General features: G+C 35.5%; 1 protein-coding gene and 1 long non-coding RNA gene across 4 annotated transcripts in view; one reads left to right on the top strand and one right to left on the bottom strand.

Annotated features, from left to right (window-relative positions):
* Positions 1 to 313: 313 nt before the first annotated feature.
* Positions 314 to 14,220, top strand: part of LOC131520970 (uncharacterized) — a 41,363-nt gene continuing 27,456 nt past the window's right edge. Inside the window, exons 1-3 of one of the 2 annotated variants that reach the window (XR_009266169.1) lie at positions 314 to 458; positions 1,471 to 1,582; positions 2,956 to 4,122. This is a non-coding gene — a long non-coding RNA (uncharacterized LOC131520970). Of the gene's footprint in view, positions 459 to 1,338; positions 1,583 to 2,955; positions 4,123 to 14,220 lie in introns of those variants that run through there. The other variant, XR_009266168.1, reaches the window with a different exon arrangement.
* Positions 4,307 to 14,220, bottom strand: part of nyap2a (neuronal tyrosine-phosphorylated phosphoinositide-3-kinase adaptor 2a) — a 44,866-nt gene continuing 34,952 nt past the window's right edge. For both annotated transcript variants that reach the window (XM_058745568.1, XM_058745567.1), the window contains 3 exons: positions 11,454 to 11,612; positions 11,258 to 11,379; positions 4,307 to 8,014 (listed from right to left, as the gene is read on the bottom strand). In XM_058745568.1, the coding sequence (XP_058601551.1) occupies positions 7,784 to 8,014; positions 11,258 to 11,379; positions 11,454 to 11,612 (512 nt within the window). In that variant the 3' untranslated portion in view covers positions 4,307 to 7,783. The remainder of the gene's footprint in view (positions 8,015 to 11,257; positions 11,380 to 11,453; positions 11,613 to 14,220) is intronic.

Below are 14,220 nucleotides of genomic sequence, written 5' to 3'. Positions count from 1 at the left end.
AAGTTTGAGGGGGGGAAACGGTCCCTTGCCTCACGTTGCCCCAAACTCTCTCACTTTTTTTCCACTCACATGGGGTTTTTGGGTTGCTGTTGGGGACTTGGGAGGGGGTATGAACGCTGAAGTAAAAAATGGAGAGAGTGATGAATGAAAGAGAGATGAATAATAGAAGAAAGGGATGCAGACAGACATGCTGTGAACAGATAAAGAGAGGTCAGTAGCAAAAGAAAGGAAGAGAGAATGAGAAAGAGAGGTAACATATGGAAGAATGTATGAATAGGTTCTCCTGGTGGAGGTGTAAGCGAAGGAATGCCCTTATAAAGTGAATAACAGGCTTTTGCCCTAAGGTCTCACACACACTTACGCGCATTTGATGGGACAGCGCACACACTTTCTGCACTTACAGTGGAAACACTCGGTCTGTGGAGGGAAATAAGCGTGTGCTGTTAACGTGCATGCTGGTATGTGATTGCTGACAGGATATTTTCCGTGTAACCTACACCTGGTGGTCATATCAGCACACACTGCACGCACGAACGCTCACTAGCGCACTTCACATGCGTTTGTACTACGGCGATATCTTCTAACGTTTAATGCGGTTTGAGAATGTACACCGCCATCTTGTGTTCCATCTGGGCAGTGTTGGTGCCCCAAAACATTTACCCTTCGTGAAGAAAACTCATTAAATAGTTAACCGTTACGTGCTTTGATCGTTTACAAGCAAAATAAATTACATAAATTATTCTTTTAAAATGTGCATTCCCTGCTAAAAAACAACAACAACAACAACAAAAAAAAAAAACAGAAGCCCAATAGAAACTATCACAGAAATTCCAGTGGTTTCCATTAAAATACCATTATAAACCATTAGCTTTTTCCAGTAAAACCATTACAAAATTCCTTTTTGTAGTGTGTTTTGGGCATTTTTCCAATATCCCACCAATAGAATCCATCACATACCAGTAAACACCATTACAATTTCCATTAAAACCAATACAATTCCCATTATAACCATGAAAACCATTACATTTTCTATTGTGTTTTGGGCAGGATTCTATTGGGGTTTTTTTTTTTTTTCAGCAGGGATTGTCTAAACTGTAAGTTTCTCTGTGGGTAAATTGATATAATAATTTTATAAAGGCTATAAACCATAAAGTAGTTATATGATTTAAAACATTTATATAATAATGCATATTTTGAGTTACTGACAATCGTTTTCGTTAGCGATAAGCAAAGCAATAAGGCAGTTAATTTAATGCGATGTTAATCAGGCGAATTATTTGTTAAACTAGCAGGCTAATCATTAGCAGTATGCTAATCTAACCGGCTAATTAGGTAGCTTATTACAACCTGATTCTAAAAAGAAAATTGCTTCATTTTTTATGTGATATAAAACACTGACATATTTTATTGGGTAAGACAACACATGCATAAGTAATATTATGGGTTTTCTGTTCTGTTCACTAAATTAAGTACCCAAAAGAAGTTTAGGCAGCCAGTGAGGATTTCAGTGGATTTGACACAACACCTGCTGAATATGCTCATGACTGGAGATTAAAAATGGAATATTTCTTGCCCAGACAAGGTTAGTAGATTCTCACATATTTCTGTTGCTAACATGATGTATAAATTTTAAGTTTTGGGATACTTTCAAAACAGTGTAGGGCTGTTTTCACTGCTAAGTTCTTACAGTGATTCTCCTGTTTTTTGTTTGTTTTTTTGAAAGATAGAAATTAATAATTTTATTCAGCAAGTAAACATATGTTACAAAGGATTTCTATTTCAAATAGGCCTAAATGTTGTTTATTTAAACTAGTGCTGTCACGATTAATCGCATCCAAACTAAAAGTTTTTGTTTACATAATTTATGCGTGTATACTGTGTATATTATTATAAATACAAACACGTGCATGTATACATTTAAGAAAAATATGTTATGTTTATATATTAAATATATTATGTATGATATAAAATATAAGAATATAAATATATAAATGTATATACATGTAAATATATATTTTATGTGTGTGTATTGATATATACATAATAAATATACACAGCACACATACATACATTATGTAAAAAAAAAAACTTTTATTTTGGATGCGATTAATCGTTTGACAGCACTAATTAAAACCTTACATTTATCAAAGAATCCTGAAAAAAAAAGAAAAAAGAATCAGTTTCAGAATATTAAAAAAATATTAAGAAGCACAACTGTTATTTATATTAATAATAGCAAGAAATGCGTCTTTAGCAGCAAATCACAAAATCAGCATATTAGAATGATTTCTAAAGGATCATGTGACACAAAGACTGGAGTAATGGCTGCTAAAAATTCCGCTCACACAAATAAATTACATTTTAAAACATATTAAAATAGAAAAGTTATTTTAAATTGTAGTAATGTTGACAATATTACTGTTTTATTCTTTATCAATTAAATGCAGCTTTGGTAAGCATATTAGTCAGAGACTTTGAGACCTGAATGACCAGACATACAACAGCGATATGCAAAAACATATGTATTTATTTCTGTCATACTCTGTAATAATTCAAAAGAAAAGCAGTGATACAATAAGCATACTCTTTTCATTTGTACTCTTTTTTTCTTTCTTTTTTTTGACATTCTAAAATAAAAATACTAGAAAAGGTAAAGACTGCAACACTCTGAGTGCAAAAGAGACACACGCACACACACACACACACACACACACTCGGACACCACTGTGCTTATGTTACACACCCATAGTGCAACAAATGCGTCCACTGATTAAACTAGAGAATATTTACACACTGCAAAAACCCAAAACTGCAAAGAAATTGTGTGTGAATGAGAGCGCTTGTGTGTCAGCCACTATTTGAACTTTTTTGATTGGAAAATTATCTTACATATCATCATTCTTTTTAATTATTAGTATACATACTGATCCATTTTTTTTTTTCTCCAACATCTAGGAAACTAAACATTTCGTATATCAGAAGATCCCTTTGTATGGGTAAAATATAAGTGCACTGGAAATTACTGCAAACGACTCTGGAGGAACAACAATTGGCTCTTTCGTTGTAGGTGGTAAAAGAACAAACCCCCGAAGCATTCTCAAAGTATGCCACAAAAACCCGTATTCTAGAACATTTCATATTTCACGACATTTCACATTAGAATAAGAATGCATTAAAAAACATTTGCATCACAAGTGTTCTAGAACCTGCCAGGCATCATTTCAGGTTCCATGAATGTGACTCTGGGAAATCATTGTGTTGAGTGATATACGTCTAGTACTGAGATCTGTTCTAAACTCACAATACAAAGATCTGAATAGTTTCAGATTCCCCCAGAAACCTGAAAATTCCCATTTTGGCTTTTCGTCCTTATAGCATTTAGAAACTATAAAGACGCATTGTTAGATTAACTATAACACCATGATGGAATTCTGGTTTGTATGTCTGCATCCCAGTTTGTATATGCATTGTATATTGGCAAGATGCAAAAATTTGTGTATCCCAAATTATATTCCATTGAAAATAGAAAGCATAATTGGATGATATAATTTTCTAGTGGATTTTCAAAATACACATCCATGCATGTTTTTTTTTTTCTTTTTTTTTCTCTGATACGACCACAATCCCTTGCACGTCAGACGTTTTTCTGAGTACTATGACACTATTTTCACACTTTCAGCTTTTTAAGTTTAAGGTTTTAAATTATGAATTAAGCTAAATGTTAAAATGTTAAATGTTAAATTTACTTATCCTCAGGCCATCCAAGATGTAGATGACTTTGTTTCTTCATCATAAAAGATTTGGAGTAATATAGCATTACGTCACTTGCTCACCAATGGTTCCTCTAAAGTGAATGGGTGCCGTCAGAATGAGAGTCCAAACAGCTGATAAAACATCATAAAAATCTACAAATAATCCACACAGTCCATCGGTTTTTCTTGTGAAGTGAAAAGCTGCATGTTTGAAAGAAACAAATCTAAAGTCATTTTAACTTGAAACTGTCACTTCTGGCCAAAATGTGGGTCCATAATCCATAATAATGTTTTTTTCCAGTGAAAAAGTCCATTAGTCCCTCTGTTCTGATGAAGACACAAACACATCTACAACTTGGATGGCCTGAGGGTGAGTACATTTTCATTTTTGGGTCAACTTTTCCTATAATGTTACTGTAATACATAGTGTGTTAATGTAATGCATTCAAAAGTATGTATTTGTAGCACACAGTTTAAGTATGCAAACTGGAATGCAGTGCATACTGCATATGAAGAACACTATACTGTTACTGCCAGTGGGGGGGGTCTGCAGAACTGAGCACCCCTCTGTTTTTGGTCTTTAACTTTTCCCCTCTAATTATTACATTGTTGTGTGTTTTCGTTGTAGTGACTAGTAATGTTAGTAAGTGGGATTATTTACCTTCATATCATTGTAAACCTTTATGACATCATTCTACTGACCTTAAAGCCCCTCCCTAAAGTCTTTTTTAAGTCACAGTGAACCCAGGTCTCCAAGGCAATGCTTTTTACTTGGATGCCAGCTTTGTACATGTGTATGTGAGCATGTGATGATACAATTTTTGAAAAGTGCCTGTATCTGATGTGCATGTGTTTACATTGAAGGGTGTCTCTGTATTGGTTTAATGTGTAAAGCAGGTTAGGATGTGTGATTGTGCAATGGGGATGGCAGTGAGGGGAGGGGCTTCAGACAACCGGCCCCATCTTTAGGGGTGTGGCTTGATCACACCTGAGCAGACATCAACTTAAGCATGCCATCACAGTCTCGCCCATAGCAGTGCAAAGAACTACAGAGCACAGTGTCTCCATGGCAAAAACTGTACAGTAGAGCGTAAAACAGAGTTTGTGTAGCCGTTTTTAATTGGCAGATAAACATCTGCATTGGTCCCTCAAATCACTGACGGCAAAGCCAGCCGATTGCTAAATGACACCAACACCATTGCTCATTGGCTATTCCACATCAAATGAACACTTAAAAGGACACTGTGAATCCAGTCCGTCCTTCAAACCATCCACATTCTGTTTTCTAGACCCTCCGTTATGTTAAAGGGATAGTTCAGCTAAAAATGTCAATACTCTCATTCTCATTTTTTAGTTCCAAACATGTGTGATTTTCTTCAATCTATGGAACACTTAATCTATGGATTTTTTAATAATTGCTTCAACTATGCTGTGAAAGTCAGGGACGTCCAAAACAAGATTAGATCTCATTGACTTTTAGACAAAAGAAAGGAGTCATACAGGTTTGGAATGACATGAGTTTTCAGTAAATGATGAAAGAATTCTCTATTTTGGGTAAATCTCTTTTAGGCCCAAGACATACTCCATGCAAGTACATGAATGCAATAATTGATTTCTCACATTATTGGGATGTGAAATGCATCGCAATTAATAATGAAAGAAGTCTTTTTCTGTGGTCAGAGTTTTCTCTTTTTAGTGAAATACTTTGTTAAAATGTTTAGCAAGCTGCATGAATAATAACACATCTCATTTGATGACAGACATTTGAAAATAATGCTATAAAGTATTGCAGGGATTATGTATTTTCTTGGCCAACCCAGATGTTAGCATCACCTTGGTTACATCAACAAAAAGCCAGTAGGATTTTTCCATTGACTTTTGGATAACGGCATAAAATAAGTGACTAACATGACATTCTTCACAAAAGAACACAACATTTATGAATTTTGAAGCCTAAATACAAATGTCAGCTACCGAAAACTTTTTCAGTCTTGATTTAAACTGTACAGGTTGGAAAGTTTGAGTTTGAATAGTTTGCAAGAGTTTAAGTATAAACACAACAAGGCTGTAAAAGCGGACTAGTGAGTAGGTGTGTTTTCCTGCTAGCAGTTTGTTGGCAATCACCTTTTTCAAGATACGTAAATCTACACGTAAAAAAAAAAATAAAAATTCACTAGTGGGCAATTACTGTATTTTATGTCGTAGTACAAAAGTCTTGAGCTTGCGTTAATCACAGACCGCATTTCAGGCATTTAACCAAAAACTCATTAAAAAACAAATTGAAATTTGAAAATGCTACTTATCTCTATGTGTAGGACTCATTCCTGCAGCTCTCCCCTAGTAAAAAAGTAATGTATTTAGTAAATGTATTTCAAACACATTTTAGTATATTTATTTCCCACTAGGGTCTATTGCCTTCTTGAATACTGAGATTTGTTACTTCCACACTTAAAGGGATAGTTCACCCAAAAATGTCATAATTTACTCACCCTCCAAACAGTTGACGGTAGCCATTGACTTGCACAGTATTTTTTCAATGGCTACCGTCAACTGTTTGGCTACCAACATTCTTCAAAATATCATCCTTTGTGCTCAACAGAAGAAAGAAACTCTTATAGGTTTGGAACAACTTCCAAACAGAATTTTTGGGTGAACTACCCCTTTAAGAAACCAATCGCTTCCAACGCATTAGCCATGCATTTGTTTGTATACTTGCATTTAGTATGTTTCTTGTCCCAAATTGTTTGATCTGATTCCAGACATATACACAAAGAAAGGCATTTACTCTCCTGCCATGTTAAAACTGTGCTTGACTTGCTAGTGTGGCAAACTCTTATGATAACTAGTTCACATATAGTCAAGTGTGCTTGAATGCACCAGCATGGCTCTTTGATTGCGGGGTAAAGCTATAGCTATATGGATGGAGCCTTGATTCACAGCATCTGATCAGAGTAAATGATGGCCTTTTCAGTATGATATTGCCTGCCCTTGACTCATGTCGCAGTGATATATGAGCATGTAAACTGACAGTATGTCTGCATAGTGCTTCATAAAAGGACGGTGTCTGTATTCGAGATATTATCTGACGTGGTAGAGGACAAGATTTATGAATTTTCATCATCCAATCCCTGACCACGTGCAATCCTACTGAATTTACACGAACCGCCCATGCTAATTTCGTACCAGTTGTATTATGTGTATGACTGTCATGTAGCTGTTAAGGTTGAACATTCAAGAAAGTAGTTGAACAGCACCAAATGTTAGGCCATAAAGCAGCTGATATTAGTGTGTGTTTGTGAGTTTACAGTGCTCACAATTAAATGCACCAGCTGACCTTGCAAAAACAGAAAGTGCCCTTGCGGTTTATCTGACCAACTGCTCGATCTGTACTTTAATAACCCAGTTATCTCATAATCCAGTCCGACCTAATATCTCAAAATCCAGCCGATCGCCTTCAAGTCCAACCCAGAAGTCATAGAAACAACAACCTGACACCTCACGATCCGACATTTAAAGTACAGACACCAAAAAATATAGCATTTTCAAATAAACTCTCCATATGAAAAACAGACAATGAACAAAAGCGCCATCCATGCCGTATAACCAAATGCATAGGCATCAAAAACAATGTGTTTTCTCAATGGAATTACTGCACATATTTCACCACACATTATAGATTATTTCCCCAGACACACGGATGAGTGCCAAATATAGAAACACCCCAAAAAAGGATATAAAATAAATAGAAATACCATTTCGAAGAGGACAAATATCATCTCATGGGTAAAAGTGTACTATTTTCACTCTTAGATCTCAATTCGAGAATTCCTCTTTATAAAACCGCTAATCATATTTTATATTAAGACAGTTATCTCCAATAGAAAAATATCAAATATAAACAGCGATAGGAAACCAGGGAGTTTTGATAATCCTTCACTGTGCATTTCACTTAGTCCCTCTTCCTGCTAGCTGTCAATCAATATTTGGACACACCCCCTCAGTCTCCATGGCTGTAGTTTGCTGGTCACTCTTTATATAGCAGTGTCCCAGAAGACAGTGGTTTGGGTTGAGTATGGAGGGGGCCCATACTTCTTGCCCCCATTGGTCTTCTTCCAGCTGGGCAGGATGGGCATGCTGTCCTGCTTGCACAGGGCTTTGTCTGAAGGTCTCTGTCTGGCTTTTATCTCCTTGCACAGGTGACGTTTCTTCTCGATCATCTCCATCATGGTGCTGTCCCCACATGCCCAGGGCATTGGGGGCATCTAATGGGTGGCAAGGGTGAGACAATGTTGGTGCATGCAGAGCTGTCTTTAATTTTGCAGCCCTTATATTTGTTTAAGGGTGAAGGCGTTCACAGTGTTCTTTAATAATAAAGGATGTGTTTAATAATTCATGTCCTCTAACAAAGCCAGAGCAGTCAGAACGTATTGCCGTTCAGTGTAATGCTCTCTCACGCACATACATACAAGCAAACAAACACACACACACACACACACACACACACACACACACACACACACACAACATCTTAATCAGGTACACACATATTAAATTGGCCCATGCACCTGTACAAACACAAATTAAAACAATTTTATAGGCAACACAAAATCTTATGAGCACACACTATAGCTCTGTTTCAATACCTAGTGAGCTGCCTACATAGGCAGCTGCCTTCTAAGACAGCATTCTAAATGTCATGTAACCAATAAGTGAGTGATTTGGGAACACTCTATATGCAGCAAGTCTGTGTCATTCTAATAGCACTTCCGTGAAGCACTTATATTTAGGGTTATTATAGTTAACTAAAACCATAAAAACAATTTCATTACTTAAAATAAATGTTGTCTGAAAAAAATAAACATGAAAAAAATTAACTGTTTTTATTTCAGCTTGTTGCCAACTCTTCTCATATTCGTTTAGTTTAACAGAGCAAATAAAAATAAAAGAGAAATAATAAAAAAAACTAATAAAAATGACACATTAAAACTTTAACTGAAAATTAAGATGAAAACAAAACATAAACTAATTCAAAATATTAATAAAAAATAATAGTGACAGTTTATTTGATAATATGTGGCTAAGCTAACAAAGTGATAATCTAGTAAATTTAAAAAGTGTGATACACGTTCAGTAAAATCTATTTTTAATTACTATTTTAGGCAGTGTTGGTATTGTTAAACTATTAAAAATCACTTTGAGTAATTAGAAAAATATTGTATTTATCCATGTAAAAATTACATGGAACTTAAAACTTACATTTAAATGAAAATGAGAAATGTTGCCTTGTCAGTTTACTGAAAGTTGAAGTAATAAAATTATTAAAACTGAAATAAAAGTAAATGGATGCTTTTTATAGAAATATAAATAAAATGAAGAAAAACAAAACGCACACAACAAAACTACTAAAACTTAAACTAAAATTAAAATGAAAACTGAAAATGTAAAAATAAAAGCTATATTAATAAATACTATATTTGTATATAAATAATACTAAAATAACAGATTTGAAATGACGTATAAGGAAACATGTAATACTGCCTTAAATTCTGGCTAAAACAACGTTTTAGGAGGCAGCATAGTAAAGTTGCCTGAATAACGAGGTTTTGTCAACTAGGTTTTGTAACAGAGCACATACTTCAGACATGCACACACACATACACACATATACACATACAGTACACACACGTTTGTGCTTTTGAGAAAGGAAGCAGCAGACAGACACAGAAAGTACAGTTGACGCGGAGAAGGAGAAGACATGATTTTGACAAGGTTTTATTTTTTTGTTTTGGGGTTAGTTTTATCCCTCGATTTTTAGGTTTATTTGGGTTAGTTCAATTACAGTCGCTAACAATCAAACACACAACTGGGGAGTGAGAGTAGATCAACATACTAGAGCAACATATTAAATGTGTTTTATGTCTTATTATGTTTTAATATTCTGAGTAAGTAATTGTGTGTACATCATCTGATTTGTATATTACTTTGTTCCTATAAAAGAGTGAGTGTTTTCTCATCAGCTTTCGTCAGTTGTGATATAAAGAGTGTGTTTTGGTGAGTTTGTGTAGTGAGTTGTGTAACTGACTCCCCAGTCTCAGTGAAAGTGACTTTGACGTGGAAAACATAATCATTATTACAGGATTTTTGTACATAATACAATAGCTCTAAAAACCTGCTCAAATAAGGCCACACAGACAAACAGGAGAGAGCATTTGACATGTGACACTGATATAAATGCCATGTCTGGATACATATATACACACATCAAACAGCCATTTGTTTAAATTTACCCGTTGAATAGAAAATGCTGAACTTTTTATTTAAAGTGGCACTTTACTTACAGCTCTTCTTTTAAAGTAAACATCATAAAACTTCCATGTTTCAAAAGTTTTAGGTCATTGAGAATTTTTTTTTTTTATGAATTAATTGAGACTTTTATTCCGCAAAGATAAGATTGCTATTTCAAATAAATGCTGTTCTTTTGAACTTTCTATTATCAAAGAATCCTGAAAAAAAATCAGCGTATTAGAATGATTTCTGAAGGATCATGTGATCTGCTGAAAATTCAGCTTTGCCATCACAGAAATAAATCTTAAAATATATTAAAAAATCATTTAAATTGTAATAAAATTGTTTTACTGTATTTTTGCTTAAATAAATGCAGTCTTGGTGAGTATGAGGATGTCCATGCCTTTTTTAAAATTATTTTTCTTTAAATTATTTTAAATTATTTTGTTTTCTTGGAGCTGTACACATTACTTACAGAATAAAATCATTTAAATTAAATATGTTAATCATTTGACAGCCTTCATATAAGTATATATGCATTGAATATACTGCACTCATTTATGGCCGTTTTGTCCATTCTCTGAATGATTTTCAAGCAGTTCCTAAGCTCCTGGGGTGTTTTGATGTCAATCATATTGTCAATATTTCAACCAATTTCAATCATATGGTGTATGCTTTGGATTGAGGCTCCAGTTTTTCCAGTTTCATGGCATTAACAGCTGTGTTTGATGTCTGTACATCTGAGGAACCCAACCACAATGTCTGAAACATTGTGATAGAGACCGAACAGATTGAGGATGCTGCAGGTCGAGAGTAAAGCTGTCCGCCGCCGCTCTGAAGAGGTTCTCATTCAGATTCAGATCAGTTGAACCTTCTCTCAAGTGCTTAAACTGTCTGATGTATAAAACCCTGATTGTGGATCTCTTGGCATAAACTCACAGAGGACAAATTAAATGTGAGAGCCTCTTCAGAGCATGATGGGAAGGCAGCCCTGATCTGGACCAAACACAAACAACACACACATACGCATCTACATAGACATGAGCCAGACGAAACGCACGGCAGCGGAAGCAGCAGAGCGGCAGACAGAATAGGATATACACACAGCCGTGGGGTCAAAGATCAAAGACATGAAGGTATTGCCGACAGACACGGAGACAGGAACCGAACTCCACACGCATGCCATCTCTCGCTCATTCTGAAGAATAAGGGGGTTGTACCTGGAACGGGGTCCCACACGGATGGGCGGAGGCGTCAGAGGCGTGTCTTTGGGGCGTTCCCACAGGGGACGGGACTCCTGATGTGGATGCGGAGCGACCGAGTTTACACCCGGCTTTTGTTTCTAAAATGAAAGAGAATATTTTAAATAAGTATCTAAAATGTACATCCTTATTTGTTTTTATGGATGGGACGCACCTCCGAGCATGGTGGTCGGGCTGATGGAGGAGCGGCCGAACCGACTGGGCGTGGCTGTGGGCGTGGCTGATTGTCCTGTGGGCGTTTCCCAATCCTGTGATTTTGGAGAAGAGCTACGAAGGGCTCTGTCCCTGCTGTCACTTCTGCCTTTACTTTCACCTAGAAGAGAGAAAAAGAGGTGGAGATTTCAGTACGCTGTATAAGTCTCCAGCTCTCTGTTTTTATGAGAATGATTTTGCAGTTTCACGCATGAGTGCTTTGATTTGTAATAGTGCTGTAGTACATATATATTATCCTTAGGTGTCACAAAAGAGACCAAACAACTTAGAATACCACGCTATCTTATTGCTATTTCTGCAGTATTCATTATGTATATTGTGCAAAGTGTGTTTAGAATTTCTGCATGCATGAAATAACTGGATAACATTTTTCAAAAGTATGCAGTATACAACAGTTCAATTTCCAAATTGATAAACCAGACGTTGTATCAACAGTAATTTATTTTATTTTTTTAAATGTTATGTTAGATTTATTTTATCAGACTGCTAAAACATTTTATACTCTATAATATTTATAAAAAAATGTATATATTGAATATATAAATAAAGTTTCTGTTAATAAAATAAAAGGACACCATTTGCTATATTAAACATGAAATATATGTCAACAATGTACTGTAGCATGCTAGTTCACATACTATACTAACAAATAACATAAATATGCAAGGTTTAAATTACAGATGCTTACAGAAAACAAAAATAACAACAGAAGACATGTTTACTTATGCTCACACTTGACATTTCTTAGTTTTTACCCTCCATTCTTTCCTCTTTCATACAGTCAATCCCTTTATCTCTGTATTTTTTTCATTCCATCTCTCTCTTAATCTCTCTCCCCTCACAGGGGATCCATTAGCAGTCACATTCATCACGTCTTTCACTGGCTCTGAAGACATTAGGGAAATTGCTTTACTAACAGATGAAAGCTTTTCAATTATTTCAGCTGGCAAGAGTATCTGAATGTGTGTCTGTATCGTCCATATAGATGTGTGCTTAGCTATATTGTCTGACACTTATGGGCGTAGGAATTGAAGGTGACATCAGCATATGTCATCAGTGTGTGTGTGTATGTGTGTGTGTGTGTGTGTATGTGTAGCGACTGAAGCCTTATGCTAATAAAAGGCATGAGCTACTTCAGTTCATTTCAGTTCATGCAGCATTGCATCTAGGGTTGCGAAACAGAATCGTGCCATGCTGTTTCATAGCGATTGCATCTTAAATTCATTCGCTTCAGGAATAGGTATCTTTTCTCAGTTCCTCTTTTTAGATTTGTGAACTGTAAACTGGTTCCGTTGAAAAAAAGAAACTAGAAAACTAACTGACGTTGATTCTTATGAACCGGTTCTTTTTAGACAGTCAAAGACATACAGTATGGTGCAACCAGTGTAGTCCGAAACCCAAACTAATCATTTTTAGGAGCCTATAGCCTAATCGTTTTAGAGAATCATAAACATACAGCATTGTACAACCAGTGTTGTCCGATTTAAATTAATGACTCTTATGAATAAGTTATTTTCAGTGAATCAAACACATACAGTGCAGAGCAACCAGTGTTGTCTGAATTATAAATTAACGATTTTTGTCAGTCATTCTTTTTAGTGAGTCATAAAGAATAACAGAATCCACAACCAGTGTAGTCAGATATTTGAATTATTGACTGTTATGGGTCATTCATTTTTAGTGAATCAAAAAAACATACAATACAGAGCAACTAGTGTAATCCAATTCCTGAATGAATGACTCTTACAAGTTGGTTCTTTTTAGTGAATCAAACACATAAAGCTTACAACTCCCTGTGAGATTTATTTCAGTTTTTTCTTATGACAATGCAAATTTAAAGATATTATTATATATTATTTATTTTGTCAGTATTTTTTCGCAACAAATTCATAATATATATTATGAAGAGTCCTCTGCTGACATTGGTAATGTTAGCTTATTTTGCATTCTGGTCTCACATTAGCTACTCGATAACCTTATTTACCGTACTTTATCTCTCTGGAAACACACACACACTGTCTGGCCACGTCTGTTGAAATCCCATTAGTCTGTGGTGTCCTGCTCCATTAGTCTACATTTAATTAGTGTCCACTGTCATTAGCGTTGGCCGTTAAAGCTAAGACTGCGACAAATTTATCATATTTACTTATTAACATGCACACGGTCAATGCCTGGATATAGTCTGTGTGTGTGTCCATTAGCAGAGGGAATTCTAGGTGTATGTTGGCAGGACTGTGTTCTTGTCAGTGTTCACAGGGTCAGGTTGTTCTACAAGGCTTTTCAGCAAACAGCAGCCAACATAGAAACATGTTCTCCTCATCCAGTTAGAATGAAATGCCATGCCAAATATCTTTTGGCACTCAGAGTTAATGGACACAAACAACACCACTGAAACAAGACTAAAAGCCACAGCAGGAGCCAAACAAGAGACAGGTAGTTTATCTCCAGGGTCAGTTCATGTTTAGGGATCTAAAGATCAGCCGCCGATTGCACCAAACCTCTTTTAGCGATAATTTGTTTATAATTACAACTAAGAGTTTTCTTAGCTTAAAGGATTTGTTGCAATCAGGCACAGAGGTGGGGAGAAACAGATGAGTATGGAGGCCAGTTTAAACCAAAAATAAAAAGCAAGCTAATTGTGTGATAAAGTTTAAAATAAGACATAAAGTCGCAATGTGGGATATAAAGTTGCATTAGTGAAGTTTAAA

This window comes from Onychostoma macrolepis, chromosome 15 (assembly GCF_012432095.1).
Source record: "Onychostoma macrolepis isolate SWU-2019 chromosome 15, ASM1243209v1, whole genome shotgun sequence".
Taxonomy (NCBI): domain Eukaryota; kingdom Metazoa; phylum Chordata; class Actinopteri; order Cypriniformes; family Cyprinidae; genus Onychostoma; species Onychostoma macrolepis.
This window is presented reverse-complemented; position numbering and strand designations above follow the sequence as displayed.